Source organism: Molossus molossus, unplaced genomic scaffold (genome assembly GCF_014108415.1).
Source record: "Molossus molossus isolate mMolMol1 unplaced genomic scaffold, mMolMol1.p scaffold_m16_p_9, whole genome shotgun sequence".
In the NCBI taxonomy this organism is placed as follows: Eukaryota; Metazoa; Chordata; class Mammalia; order Chiroptera; family Molossidae; genus Molossus; species Molossus molossus.
The window spans coordinates 61562614-61577581 of record NW_023425403.1 but is presented as its reverse complement, the minus strand read 5'-3'; the positions used below and the strand labels follow the sequence as shown (position 1 = coordinate 61577581).

The window sequence follows — 14968 nt, the reverse complement described above, 5'->3', positions numbered from 1 at the left end:
TCTTCCTCCACAAACAAAGGGAAAACTTGGCAACAGAGGAAAATCATATATATGTGTGTGTGTGTATGTATTTTAATTCTGTGTGCATTCAATTCAATGAACAATTATCGAGAACTGACCGACCATAACAGACCCCGCCCAGGGATGGGGCCCACAGATGCCCGAGGCACTCAGAGTCCAGTGGGGAGGAGACAGACCATGACTCACCCTTGCCGCTGACCCTGACCTGAGCGAGTGCGAGCAGACATTGCTTCCGTGTCATTCTGCCTAAACAGCACTCCTTCATCAGGATTGTCAGGTGCTTGTGAGACAGAAACACTTCAAAACCAAGTGGCAGAGGCTTTCTTCTGGCTTCATCAGCAGATGATTCAAACATAAGGAAAAAACATGGGTGGTATTTGCCCTCAGAGAACCACGATCCCGCCCTTTCTACCAAGATGGGGTTTTTGGAACCATTTGTGTAAGATACAGACAGATAGTGTGTACATATTTCATTTAGATGCATGGTATGCGATACATCATCACTTATATATGATATATAATGTATCTAAATAAAAATCCCTCCACGGAGGCATTAGAATAGTAAAAAAAAAATGTAACTCGGAATATGCCGTTGTATATGGTGTTGGGGTGATGCTCACGGCAGCTTCTGTTTGCATTGCATTAAACTCCAGAGTACTTCCGGCCTTGTGGGACTGCCTGAGGCCACGGGTGAGATGCAGTGGGGTGGGCGGCTCTGAAGCTCCAACAGGTTCTGTGGAAAGAGCTGGGTCTTGCAGAAGTGAGGGAGCCCAGGGGTGGCGGATGCCCATGCCCACATGGCACGCTTGTCCCCGCGGTCCCCGCAGGTCTGAATGCTGGTCTGATGGTCAAGAGAAGGGACGTGTGGGAGATGAGGGTGCTGGCGTGGCCAGGAAGGAAGCCGGCATCCTCGGGTGACCCCAGTGTCTTTTGACTGGGTGAGCCTGCATCCAGTACCTGAGTTGGGCTGTCCCTTGTCACCTGTGATTTGGCTCAAACAGTGATGGCTTCTCAAAAGCTCAGCGTGGAGTTATCGCTCAGCTCCCCACTGCTCCTCAGCGCCCCCAGCAGGGCTGGCAGCTGCTCCTGGTGCTGCCTGCTCACTCCCAACTTTCCCTCGTTTGTATGGCCTTTTGATGTGCCGCCTTCATCGCAGCTCGAACATCCCCGGACGTCGGGACCGAAACAACCTGGGAAATAGAGGTCGTGGCTCGGATCCGCCCTGCCACCGACACGGGGGTGCTGTTCGCGCTGGTGCATGACCACCACACTGTCGCCTTGTCTGTGGCCCTGGTCGACTACCACTCCACCAAGAAGCTCAAAAAACAGGTACCACTCACTATCCTGCCCGAGGGTGGTGGGGCTGCCCTCGCATCCAGCAAACCGCCCCTGGAGCTGCCCGCCCTTCCTGCGGCCAGGCCACCGGTCCCCTCCCTGCCTCTGGCAGTTCTGCCCCGCCCTCACTCTGTCACCAGGGTCCAGCCAGTCGTGCTTGGTTGGGGACGTGGTTGACACAGATCACCTGACACAGGTGCACCTCTTGGCCGTGTGGGCTGAGGAGGCCAGGGCCTTCCAGCCAGTTGTGCAGCAGGGGACTCCTGCCTACACCGCTCTGCAGTTTAGAACTTTTTGAATTAGTTGCTCATCCTTAAGTCAGACAGTTTCACTAACACATTCAGATTTCCCAAAAGAGAGAGACGAGTCAAGGACATGGACAGCAGTATGGTGATGGCCGGGACGGAGGGGGATGGGTGGAGCTGGAAGAGGGCATGGCGGGATAAATGGTGATAGGAAAAATAAAATAAAGTTTAAAAATAAATACAGAGATATTTTTTAAAAAGAAAAGTCAGATGTGCGAACACAGCCCGGACCCCCAGAGAACGTCGTTCCCTGGGTGCGAGGCGGAGCTCTGAGTACAGCTGCCCTGGACGCCGCCTGCCCTGTCCACCTGATGCGGTCCCCACTGCTCCCGACCGTCTCTGGGCTGGCCGTCCCCTTAGAGAACAGCCGAGAGACTGCAAATAGGTTTTATTCTCTGCATCTGTCCAAGGAGGAAGCATAGCTGACCTGGAGGGGTACGGGTTACCAAGTCAGCCTGTCCTCAAAGGCAGTCCAGCTCTTCCGCTGACCAAGACTAGGCTCTGACCGGTTTGGTTTACACCCAGACTCACTCCCCACCACCCAGGCACGGTGCACGTTCAACCAGTCCCCGGAACGTGGAACAAACAGTTGTGGTGGCCACCCAGGCAGGCAGGGTGCAGGAGGAGAGGGCAGGACTCTGCAGTGTTTCTGACCCGTGTTATGGTGTGTTCCTGTTCTCTCAGTGTTTCTGACGCGTGGTATAGTGTGTTCCTGTTCTCTGAGTGTTTCTGACCCGTGTTATGGTGTGTTCCTGTTCTCTCAGTGTTTCTGACGTGTGTTATGGTGTGTTCCTGTTCTCTCAGTGTTTCTGACCCGTGTTATAGTGTGTTCCTGTTCTCTGAGTGTTTCTGACCCGTGTTATGGTGTGTTCCTGTTCTAGCAGAGTGTGTCTGACCCGTGTTATGGTGTGTTTCTGTTCTCTCAGTGTTTCTGACCCGTGTTATGGTGTGTTCCTGTTCTAGCAGTGTTTCTGACCCGTGTTATGGTGTGTTCCTGTTCTCTCAGTGTTTCTGATCCGTGTTATGGTGTGTTCCTGTTCTAGCAGAGTGTTTCTGACCCGTATTATGGTGTGTTCCTGTTCTAGAGTGTTTCTGACCCATGTTATGGTGTGTTCCTGTTCTCTCAGTGTTTCTGACCCGTGTTATGGTGTGTTCCTGTTCTCTCAGTGTTTCTGACGCGTGTTATGGTGTGTTCCTGTTCTCTGAGTGTTTCTGACCCATGTTATGGTGTGTTCCTGTTCTCTCAGTGTTTCTGACCCGTGTTATGGTGTGTTCCTGTTCTCTCAGTGTTTCTGACCCGAGTTATAGTGTGTTCCTGTTCTAGAGTGTTTCTGACCCATGTTATGGTGTGTTCCTGTTCTCTCAGTGTTTCTGACCCATGTTATGGTGTGTTCCTGTTCTCTCAGTGTTTCTGACCCGTGTTATGGTGTATTCCTGTTCTCTGAGTGTTTCTGACCCATGTTATGGTGTGTTCCTGTTCTCTCAGTGTTTCTGACCCGTGTTATGGTGTGTTCCTGTTCTCTCAGTGTTTCTGACCCGAGTTATAGTGTGTTCCTGTTCTAGCAGAGTGTGTCTGACCCGTGTTATGGTGTGTTTCTGTTCTCTCAGTGTTTCTGACCCGTGTTATGGTGTGTTCCTGTTCTACCAGAGTGTTTCTGACCCGTGTTATAGTGTGTTTCTGTTCTGTCAGTGTTTCTGACCCGTGTTAGAGAGTGTTTCTGTTCTGTCAGTGTTTCTGACCCGTGTTATGGTGTGTTTCTGTTCTGTCAGAGTGTTTCTGACCCGTGTTATAGTGTGTTTCTGTTCTGTCAGAGTGTTTCTGATCTGTGTTAGAGAGTGTTTCTGTTCTAGACTGTTAGAGTGTCTTTCTGGCCTGTTTGTCAGAGGCGTGTTCTGCCTGGCACAAGTACCTCAGGCTGCAGGGCCCATATCTGCTGGGATGTCTGTTTGCTGCCCACCCTACTGTTCTGCGTGGTGGCTTCCTGTGATACCTCCTGGCCTGGAGGAGACCCTGCCCCCAAAGTGGGCTTGGGGCGTGGGAAGACCCGCCAGCCTCCAGCCTGGGCAGAGCTCACAGTGGTCTCAGTCGCAAGGCTGCACTACCCCGTGTGCTCAGGTGTGCCTCTCCCTGCAGCTGGTTGTCTTGGCGGTGGAGAATGTCACACTGGCCCTGATGGAGATCAAGGTGTGTGACAGCCAAGAGCACGTGGTGACCGTCTCTGTGAGGAAGAGTGGGGCCACCCTGGCTGTTGACGGCACCAAAGGCCAGAGTGAAGTGAGCCCTGCAGAGCTGCAGGAGAGGCTGGCTGTCCTCGAGAGGCACCTGCAGGGCCCTGTGCTCACCTTCGTCGGGGGACTGCCAGGTAGGACTCCCTGTGGGCTGCACCTCGGAGGTGGGGCATTGACCATTCTGACCATCCCCCACTCGCTCACCCCAGAGTGAACCTGGGAGCTTCTGCACTGAGAGGGACTTCTGTTTCAGAGCGAGAGAAAATACATGTAGCTTTGTCGGCTGGCACTGTGACACCTTCATGTCCATCAACACCAGCCTAGCAGCTCATGGGTTGAGGTTGAGAACATGCTCACTTGGAACAAGTGTCGACCTGAACCTGACTCACCTCCCCTGTGTCCTCCAGGAGTACCCAGCTGGGCATGTGTCACAGTGACTCTGGCCAAGGCCCACGGGAAGGCCCAGCTGGCCTGAGGCTGGGCTGCAGCCAGGTGCCCCAGTTCCCCAGGCCTGCCTGCCCCACTGAGTCCTGGTGCCCAGCCACTGTGGCAGTGAACAGAGTAACCACCAGCCCCCCCGAGTCCAGGGAGGGCCAGCATACAGCTGCCTCCTACAGACTGGGCGGGACCTGCTTCCGATCAGATGGAGAGCCTTTGCCTGTGTTGCCTGTCATGAGCCGAGTGGTCAGGGCAAAGTGGTAAAAAGGCAGACGAGGGCCAGGTGCCGAGTATGGACGCCAGTCTCCGTGGCTCGGCGCAGGTTTTCACTTGCTCCGGATAGCAGGGTTTCTGTCTTGGCTGCCAGACACAAACTCCATTTAGTTTTAATAAACAAAGCTTTGAAGAGGGTGGGAGAGGGCCGGGAAGCCCTGCAGCGTGAATGATTCATTTGGGCTAAGAAGAAGATAATATTTATTTAACTGACTTGACTATCTGTGTGTCCTTCCTTGGGGGGCAGAGGGAGGCTTCTTGCCACAGGCTGACGGGCAGATGTTTAGTGCTTGCCTGCGGACACACAGCCCAGCCAGGATGGTGACGTTCTGGGGCCAGGAAACAGTGCCCTCGAGGAGACAGGCCGGGGACTCAGCGGCACCCACGAGCCAGTGAGTGCCGCAGAGGGGACCCGGGGTGGGGAGCCCAGCCTCCTAAGACGGTGTTTGTTCTTTCCCATGGGCCCAGATGTGCCGGTGACCTCAGCGCCAGTCACGGCTTTCTACCGCGGCTGCATGACGCTGGAGGTCAACCAGAAGGCGCTGGACCTGGACGAGGCCGCCTACAAGCACAGTGACATCACGTCACACTCCTGTCCCCCGGTCAAGCAGGCCGCCCCCTAGACTGAGCACTGCTGCAGGATGAGAGGCCACCAAGCACTCCGCGTGCTTTCTCTTCCTCCAGCAAGGAGGGAAGGCGCCGGCACCCGCCCGCCCCGCGTGAGCAGCTCCCGAAACACTGAACCCTCGCGAGCCGAGTGTCTCTGGAGACCTTCTGTTCCTTGTAATATATGTGTAAATAGACGAGAAGACTAATGTTAATGACCCAGAAGCACACCCCGACCCCAGAGCGTCCTGTGTGAAGCTGGGCTCCAGGGAGCCGACCCGCGGTGCAGGCGGGAGGCCCGCACACACCAGAGGGGACCCAGGAACATAATTCTCAGTTATTTTTATTACCAAATGCTTCTTTCTGACCTAAAAGTATGGAAAAATAAACGATTTACAGAAACCTTTTTAACTCCGTGTGGCAGTCTCTGCTCCTTCACCTTAGTGCTAACAGCTCGGGGGTAGAGGGAAGGGGGAACCCATGCTGTGGGTCAGGCTGGGCGAGGCCTTGCGCACGAATGTCCCTTCTGCCCACTCGCGGGACTCTCCCCAGTGCCCACCAGGGTTGCCAGTGGCGGGTGGCGCTGACCACTCTGTAAGAGGGATGAGCCCACTTGACTCAGGAAGAGGCGGGCTGGCCCCTGGGCTCCCTCCCGACCGGGCGGTGGCGGGTGAACAACACAGCGCAGGCAGCACCTCTCCTTCCTTCACCCCCAGCCTCTCGCTTCCTGAGGCTGTGAGCAAAGCCGAAATGGAGTCTGGAGGCCGGTCCCACGTAGGTCCCCTGGGCCTCGGCTCCTGGCCATACGTGAGGGGTGGAGACAGTCCTCACACTGACCCCGGGAGGGTGAGGGGCAATGACCGCAGCAGCCGTATGAAGACGCATGTGGGCGCCGGGGACCACCAGACGGGGGAGGTCACAGGCCTGCATCCCCAGGGGAGACCAGGACCCAAGGTTGGCAGTTACTGGGGGACACGTCCCTTCTGCGCCTGATGTGACCGCCGGGGAGGGGCCGGTGCCACAGACTCATGCAAGCAGAGGGTCCCAGAGACGTGTTTGGCATCTGGTGGGGACTATGCTTGACAACTGAACGGTTCCTCTAAATGGAAATTCTTTTTTTTTTTTAAGGGTCTGGGGCAGTTGGGCGGGTTTGGGTTGAGTCCACTTTCAGAGCTGCTCGGGGAGCAGCGGAGCGTCCCACCCTCGCCGTCTCACTGCGGAGCTAACCCCGCAAAGCCGTGTTAGCCGGCCAGTCAGGCAGTCTAGGTTTCAGCGTCTTTGCGTCCTCCTGGCTGCGGAACACGAGTTGATGTCACAGCTTGACTCAGAAATAAGCGGGGTTCGGAGGGAGGATGGAAGCCGAAGAACCCACCCACAGCTAGAGAGTGGGCACAGGGAAAGCAAAGTGGGTGCGCACCACGGCGGAGGAGACGCCCCTCTGGATCTCCGCGAGAGGGGAATGGCCTCCAGGACGGCATCACAGGCCCCGCTGGCTGGACGGGCAAGGCGGAGTGACCCCAAATACACCGCGGGGGGGGGGCAGTTGTCCCTTTCACCAGAGGGCTGGCACTCCCTTGACAGGGCGGGGTCCCCATGACTCTGGGAGGAGTTGGCAATCACAGACACCCTCAAAGACGACCAGACTGAGGCATGAAGGTACCAAGGTGACTTGGCAAGGACACAGGAAGGCGGTGATGCTTAGGTCTCCAGGACCCCACAGGGCTGGCCCAAGTAGCCAGGGTCCACTCCACCAGGGTCACCATGGGCCCTTGGAGCACTCACCTGTGTCTTTGGGGCTCCTGCTGGCTTGAACCCACTTTTCTGCTTCCCTGCCCATCCTACAGCCCCGTGTGTGTCCAGGCAGCACGCCCACCGACCCACCAGCGGGGCGCGGCTGGCTCAGCCGGGCAGGCTGCGTCCTTTCTGCTGCTGTCCTTCCTTAACTTTAAGCAGCATCTGGGTGGAAGTTTTGTTGTCTCAGGACCTCAGAAAACTAGTCTAAGAGGTTCTCTGGGTAAATTTCCACATCGGCGCATGAGAAATAAGAGACATTTGGGGCCTCGGAGAGGAGGTCAGGCCGTCCCTGAGCCACTCCAACCAACCGTGTTCTCGTGTAAAGTCCGTCAACAGCCAAGGGCCTGTGTGGAAGGAGGATCCCCACCAGCCTCTGCTCCCGACTCTGTGGGTTCCCCACTCTCCATCGGTGACCCAGGTGGATGTGTGTGCCAGTTCACAGTGTAAGCGGACACCTAACCCAGGCACCTTGTGCTGACTCTGGGATGGGCAGGCGGCCTGGTTGGGCTGAGCTGGTCATGCCAGGGCTTGGAGATGTAGGACACAGCCTCAGGCTGTCCATCTGGGCACGAGAGCCAGGTTTCTGGGGACTCTGATGTTGACCAGGAGGACCCACGCAGGGACGCCCTCTGCTCAATAAACAGGAGGTCTCACCCCAACCCTGATGGATCCCCAGAGCCAGCCGAGCAGAGATCTGAGAAGTGTGGGAAGCATAGCTTCACCCTGCTGCCCACCATCTGGCCTCGTACAGCTGTAGGCGCCCAAGGCCACCTTGGGGGCCTCTTCCATTTCTCACCTCCGTCACTACAGCATTCCCTGCGGTGCTCTCTGGTTTTTGGCCACTGTGGAGGCTGTTTTGGAATGTTCTGTGGAATGCTCTCCTGGCCAGCTAGGAGTTTCCTCCGGCCAGCCCCAATTCTCCCGAGAAAGCCAGAAGGACCAGCAGCAGGAAGGACACATGCTGAGCTCTGGAACCCCCGAAGAGACACACAACAGAGGCCAGCATCTTAGAGGCTTTCTGACTACCTTGGGTTCATCTTCTGTCCAAGGACAGCTAGGTACACATCTATTTCCTGTTTTGGTTTCCTTAGACTTCCATTGGGTGCCAGAGGTTATTCTAACTACGGCCAAGAAAAAGCTTATAGTAACTGCAGGGCCAAATGCTGCAATACATTCACCAGCTGTGCCAGCCAAGTTGGCATCCTCGCCTCTATCCAGTCTAGGCATGGCCAGGCTGCAGAGGAGGCTGTGACAGACAGAGAGTTCCATACTTCCTGGAGGTGGGCTACAGAAAGGAGCTGGGAGGATCCTGAGTGTGAGCTGTGGAGAAGGAGCTGGGAGGATCCTGAGTGTGAACTACGGAGAAGGAGCTGGGAGGATCCTGTGTGTGAGCTATGGAGTCGGAGCTGGGAGGATCCTGAGTGTGAGCTATAGAGAAGGGGCTGGGAGGATCCTGAGTGTGAGCTATAGAGAAGGGGCTGGGAGGATCCTGAGTGTGAACTACGGAGAAGGAGCTGGGAGGATCCTGTGTGTGACCTATGGAGTCGGAGCTGGGAGGATACTGAGTGTGAGCTATAGGAAAGGGGCTGGGAGGATCCTGAGTGTGAGCTATAGAGAGAGGGCTGGGAGGCTCCGGAGTAGTGAACCTATGGAAGAAGGAGTCTGGGAGGATCCTAGTGGGAACTAGCGGAGAAGGAGCTGGGAGGAATCCTGGATGTGAACTATAGAGAAGGGGCTGGGAGGATCCCTTGAGTGTGAACTATGGAGAAGGAGCTGGGAGGATCCTGAGTGTGACCTATGGAGTCGGAGCTGGGAGGATCCTGAGTGTGAACTATGGAGAAGGAGCTGGGAGGATCCTGAGTGTGAGCTGTGGAGAAGGAGCTGGGAGGATCCTGAGTGTGAACTATGGAGAAGGAGCTGGGAGGATCCTGTGTGTGACCTATGGAGTCGGAGCTGGGAGGATCCTGAGTGTGAGCTATAGAGAAGGAGCTGGGAGGATCCTGAGTGTGAGCTATAGAGAAGGGGCTGGGAGGATCCTGAGTGTGAACTATGGAGAAGGAGCTGGGAGGATCCTGAGTGTGAACTATGGAGAAGGAGCTGGGAGGATCCTGAGTGTGAGCTATGGAGAAGGAGCTGGGAGGATCCTGAGTGTGAGCTATAGAGAAGGGGCTGGGAGGATCCTGAGTGTGAACTATGGAGAAGGAGCTGGGAGGATCCTGAGTGTGAACTATGGAGAAGGAGCTGGGAGGATCCTGAGTGTGAGCTATAGAGAAGGAGCTGGGAGGATCCTGAGTGTGAGCTATAGAGAAGGGGCTGGGAGGATCCTGAGTGTGAACTATGGAGAAGGAGCTGGGAGGATCCTGAGTGTGAGCTATGGAGAAGGAGCTGGGAGGATCCTGTGTGTGAGCTATAGAGAAGGGGCTGGGAGGATCCTGAGTGTGAACTATGGAGAAGGAGCTGGGAGGATCCTGAGTGTGAGCTATAGAGAAGGAGCTGGGAGGATCCTGAGTGTGAGCTATAGAGAAGGGGCTGGGAGGATCCTGAGTGTGAACTATGGAGAAGGAGCTGGGAGGATCCTGAGTGTGAGCTATAGAGAAGGGGCTGGGAGGATCCTGAGTGTGAACTACGGAGAAGGAGCTGGGAGGATCCTGAGTGTGAACTATGGAGAAGGAGCTGGGAGGATCCTGAGTGTGAACTATGGAGAAGGAGCTGGGAGGATCCTGAGTGTGAACTATAGAGAAGGGGCTGGGAGGATCCTGAGTGTGAACTATGGAGAAGGAGCTGGGAGGATCCTGAGTGTGAACTATGGAGAAGGAGCTGGGAGGATCCTGAGTGTGAGCTACAGAGAAGGGGCTGGGAGGATCCTGAGTGTGAGCTGTGGAGAAGGAGCTGGGAGGATCCTGAGTGTGAGCTGTGGAGAAGGAGCTGGGAGGATCCTGAGTGTGAGCTATAGAGAAGGGGCTGGGAGGATCCTGAGTGTGAGCTACAGAGAAGGAGCTGGGAGGATCCTGAGTGTGAACTATGGAGAAGGAGCTGGGAGGATCCTGTGTGTGACCTATGGAGTCGGAGCTGGGAGGATCCTGAGTGTGACCTATGGAGTCGGAGCTGGGAGGATCCTGAGTGTGAGCTATAGAGAAGGAGCTGGGAGGATCCTGAGTGTGAGCTATAGAGAAGGAGCTGGGAGGATCCTGAGTGTGACCTATGGAGTAGGAGCTGGGAGGATCCTGAGTGTGAGCTATGGAGAAGGAGCTGGGAGGATCCTGTGTGTGACCTATGGAGTCGGAGCTGGGAGGATCCTGAGTGTGAACTATGGAGGAAGAGAGTAGATGATTTGATTGAATGTGTGGAGATAGAGTGGTGAGTGGATTTTTCTACTGACGTACGTATGCTCTGAGTTGATTTCAGAGATTGTATTTTTTTTTTTTATCTTCACCCGAGGACACTTTTTCATTCTTTGTTCAGATAGAGCAGGAGGGAGAGAGAGAGAGAGAGAAACATTGATATGAAAGGGACACATCGAGTGGCTGCCACCCGCACGACCAACCAGGGCCGGGGACAAACTGCAACCGAGGTACATGCCCTTAGCGGGAACCGAACCCGGGTCTCTCCAGACCGCAGGCCGACGCTTTAACCGCTGAGCCAAACCGGCCAGGGCTAGAGATTGTATTTTTAAGAGAAGAGCAGTAATAATTTTGTTTGTTTTTGTTTATAGGATGGTTGATTAAGAATGCCTTTTTGTGTGGAGGGCTATTCTGTGCATTTGGGTCATATAGTAGTATCTTTGCCAACTATGCATTAGAGGTCAGTAATACATTCCCCCACCCAACACACACACACATACACACACACGCGTACGCGCGTGCGCACTTATGACAAGAGAAAATGTCTTCAGACATTGTCAGATGTTCCCTGGATGCAAAATCATCTCTGTTGAAAACCACGGCATTTTAGAAAAAAGGAAGTTTGGCCCCCACCTCGTATTAACACAGGAAGTTAACTCTGGTTAAAGTATATATTTAAGTCTAAAAGTAATCTGTACAGCATTCAGAAGATAATGTGTAACTATAGCCTATGGGCCCAAGGTGATCCTCCCTTATTTTTGTTAATAAAGCTGTATTGGCACACTATACATCAGTTAATTCACTATTATCTACAGCTCCCTTTGTACTAAAATGGAATAGTTGAGTAGTTGCTACACACCTACTGATGCTCAGAACCTAAAACACTACCTGGCCCTTTACAGAAAAACTTTACTGCCGCCTATGATAGAAGAGTATTTTCATGACTGAGGGTAGATAAATATTTCTTTTCTTTTTTAATTTATTGATTTTTAGAAAGAGAGAGGAAAGGAAGGAGAGAGAGAGAGAGAGAGAAAGAGAGAGAGAGAGAGAGATTTTTGTTGTTCCACTTATTTATGCATTCAGTGGTTGATTCATATATGTGCCCTGACCAGGGATCAAACCTGCAACCTTGGAATATCAGGCTAGACGACGCTCTACCCAACTGAGCCACCCAGCCAGGGCTGAGAAGTACTCCTTAACTAAAACACAAAATGCTCTAAAAATAAAGGAAAAGATTTTAAAATTGGGCTGTGCTAAAATCAAGAATTTCAAGGACAAAGTTGGAAGACTGATGCCACCGGACTTCAAGACTTATTATAAAACTACAGTAATCAGTGCCTCCTGGTATTGCCAAAAGAATAGACAACTAGCCCTGGCCATGTGGCTCAGCTGGTTGGAGGGTCATCCCATGCACCAAAGGGTGGCAGGTTCAATTCTGGTCAGAGCACATACCCAGGTTGCAGGTTCAATCCCCAGTTAGGGGGCATGTGAGAGGCAGCCCACTGATGTTTCTCTCTCTCTCCCTCCTTTCTTGTCCTTTCCTCTCCTTCCTCTCTCTAGAATAAAATAATAATAATAAATTATTAAAAAGTCACCCAGAGAATAATTTTAAAAAAAAAGAATAGACAGGATAGAAAGTCCAAAAATCGACGTAAATATAGCCGACTGGTCTTTGACGCTGGAGCAAAGGCAGTCTTTCCAACAAGGGTCCTGGAACAACGGGAAATCCATCCACACGCAAAAACTGAATCTAGACACAGACCTTACACTTGTCACAAAAATTAACTCAAAATGGACCACAGACCTAAATGCAAAAACAAACAAACAAAAAAACCCCATAAAATTCTTAGAAGATAACATAGAAGAAAATGTAGTTGACCTTGGAAGTGGTGATGACTTTTTAGACAACGTCATAGGTGTGATCCATGAGAGAAAGAGTGGATGAGCTGGACTTCATTAAAGTTAAAACTTCTGCTCTGCAAAAAGCATGGTCAAGAGAATGAAAAGACAAGCCACAGACTGAGAGAAAATATTTGCAAAGGACAAATATGATAAAGGACTGTTATTCAAAGTATACAAAGAACTCTTTTTTTAAAAAAGAAATTAAATGTTTTCATTGATTATTGGAGAAAAAGGAAGGGAGAGAGGGAAATAGAAACAGCAATGAGAGAGAAACATTGATCGGCTGCCTCCTGCACGCCCCCTACTGGGTGTCGAGCCTGCAACCCTGGCATGTGCCCTGACCAGGAATCGAACCTCCACCTCTCTGTCCGTGGGACAATGCTCAATCCACCGAGCCACACCGGCTGGGACCAAGAACTCTTAAAACTCAACAATAAGGAAACAAACAACCAGTATAAAAAATGGGCCAAAGACCTTAACAGACACTTCACCAAAGAAAATGTGCGGATGACAGGTAAACATGAAAAGTTGCTTCATCTCATATGTCATCGGGGAAATGCAAATTAAACAACAAGCTACCACTGAACACCTACTAGAATAACCAAATTCCAGAACACTGACACCAAATGCTGACCAAGATGCAGAGCAACAGGAACTCTCATTCATTGCTGGTGGGAATGCAGAACAGCACAGCCTCTGTAGAGGACAGTTGGTGTTTCTTACAAAACTAAACATACTCTCACCATCTGACCCAGCAATCACACTCCTTGCTATTTTTACCCAAAGGAGTTGAAAATTTATGTCCACAGAAAAACCTGCATATGGATGTTTATAGCAGCTTTATTCTTAATCGCTGAAACTTGGAAGCAACCAAGGTGCCCTTCAGTAGGTGAGTGGATAAACTGTGGCACATCTGGACAATGGAATAGTATTCATATTAAAAAACAATGAACTCTCAAGCTGAGTAGAGACACCAAGGAATCTTAAATGCATAGTACTAAGTGAAAGAAGCCCATGTGAAAAGGCTACATCCTCTATGATTCCAACTAGATGACAGTCTGTAAAAGGCAAAACTACGGAGACAGTAAAAAGATCAGTGATTGCTGGGGGTCAGGGAGCGGGAGAGGCGTCTAGACGAAACGCAGAGAGTCTCCAGGGTGGTGAAAATACTCTGCATGACACTGTTATGGTGGATACGTGTCATTATACACTTGTCCAAAGCCACAGAATGTACACTGTAGACTGGGTGATAATGATGTGTCAGTGTTGGTTAACTGTTGCCACTTAAGCCCCTAATTGAATGAGGGCCCTGCGCCCTGGACTGTTTCTCCCCATGGGTCAGAACAACTCAGCCGAGCATTTCCCTAAGTCAAAGGGCCTCTCACTCCTGTGGCCTTCGTGTTTCCGTCCCCACGCCCAGAGGTGATGGAATCAGGCTGCAGAAGTCTGGAGCAGGGTGGGAGTGGGGAGGGCAGAGCTGGGTGGCTACAGGCTGCCGGAGCCCCGCCAGAGGCCATTCTTTATGGTGATGTGACAACAATGGCAAGTGGCTTATTAGCCAAGCATGTGCGGGTCCCTGGCACTGCTGTAGGTGCTTCACATGCATTCCTGTCACACCCTTTTCTCACTGAGATGCAATCCACATGCCATAACATTGACCCTTCCAAGCATACAATTAAGTGAGTTTCAGCTTGGTCACTAACAGTTGTGCAACCATCCCCACTACCTAGTTCCAGAATATTTCCATCACACCCCAAGGGAACCCTGCACCCATTAGCAGCCTCCTTGACATCTCCCACCCCGCCAGTCTCCAGCCCAGGTCCCCTGAGCACCTGCTGCTGGCTGTGATCAGGAAAGAGGCAGGGCAAACTCAGCAGAAGAGCACTCCAAGGTGGTGCCCATCAGAGCTGCGGTCCAGGTCCTGTGGAGCATCAGGACTCATGCAGAGCCCTGGCTTGTTTGGCTCAGTGGTTAGAGCATCGGCCTGAGGACTGAAGGGTCATGGGTTCAATTCCCGGTCAAGGGCATGTGCCTGGGTTGCGGGTTTGATCCCCAACCCTGGTTGGGGTCGTGCAAGAGACAGCCAATCAATGTGTCTCTCTCACGTTGATTCCCTCCCCCCCCTTCCACTCTATCTAAAATCAATGGGAAATTATCCTCGGGTGAGGATTAACAACAACAAGAAAAGACTCCGGGAGAGACAGGTCAGTGTCCATTGCAGTGAGGCAAAGGCTTTGGCAGAGATGGCCCCTCACACCCTGGGGAATGGCACCAGAGCACACAGCATGCTGGGTGTGGCCAGCGGCCGAGTGCCAGAGGTGGAGAAGCTGTCCCTGGGGACTGGGGACCAGGTGTGCATGCCTGCGGCTGTTCAGGGGGTGAGGGAGGTGCCAGGGCCTAGAGGGGCCGGGGTGATGTGGGAGCCACCCCCAGACTGGAAGCTGAATTGTTCACATTTTTTGTGGCTGGGGCAAGGGATAAAGACATTTTTGTGGGCAAGAGAAAAATTGTTGGCCTTGGAACTTAATATTTTTTATCAGTCTTGGCTCTAGGCTAGATGAAAAGACAGACAGAAGCGGGTTTGGGCGACGCTGGTGTGAACAGTCTGGGGAAACACTGACGCCGCCGCGTGTCTCTGACCCTGGGCGTGTGTGGAGCATGGAGGTCGTCCCTGTGTTCTCTGGCACCCGGCTGTCTTCCGGGTTGGTGGCCCAGGTCCAGTTG

At 52.8% G+C, this 14968-nt stretch overlaps 1 protein-coding gene across 1 annotated transcript in view; it reads left to right on the top strand.

The window, feature by feature from the left end:
* The window catches only part of GAS6 (growth arrest specific 6), a 45909-nt gene extending 40291 nt beyond the window's left edge, over positions 1 to 5618 (top strand). The window contains exons 13-15 of the mRNA XM_036250059.1: positions 1178 to 1350; positions 3796 to 4024; positions 5070 to 5618. Coding sequence (XP_036105952.1) covers positions 1178 to 1350; positions 3796 to 4024; positions 5070 to 5224 — 557 coding nt within the window. The 3' untranslated portion in view covers positions 5225 to 5618. The remainder of the gene's footprint in view (positions 1 to 1177; positions 1351 to 3795; positions 4025 to 5069) is intronic.
* The last annotated feature ends 9350 nt before the right edge of the window (positions 5619 to 14968 follow it).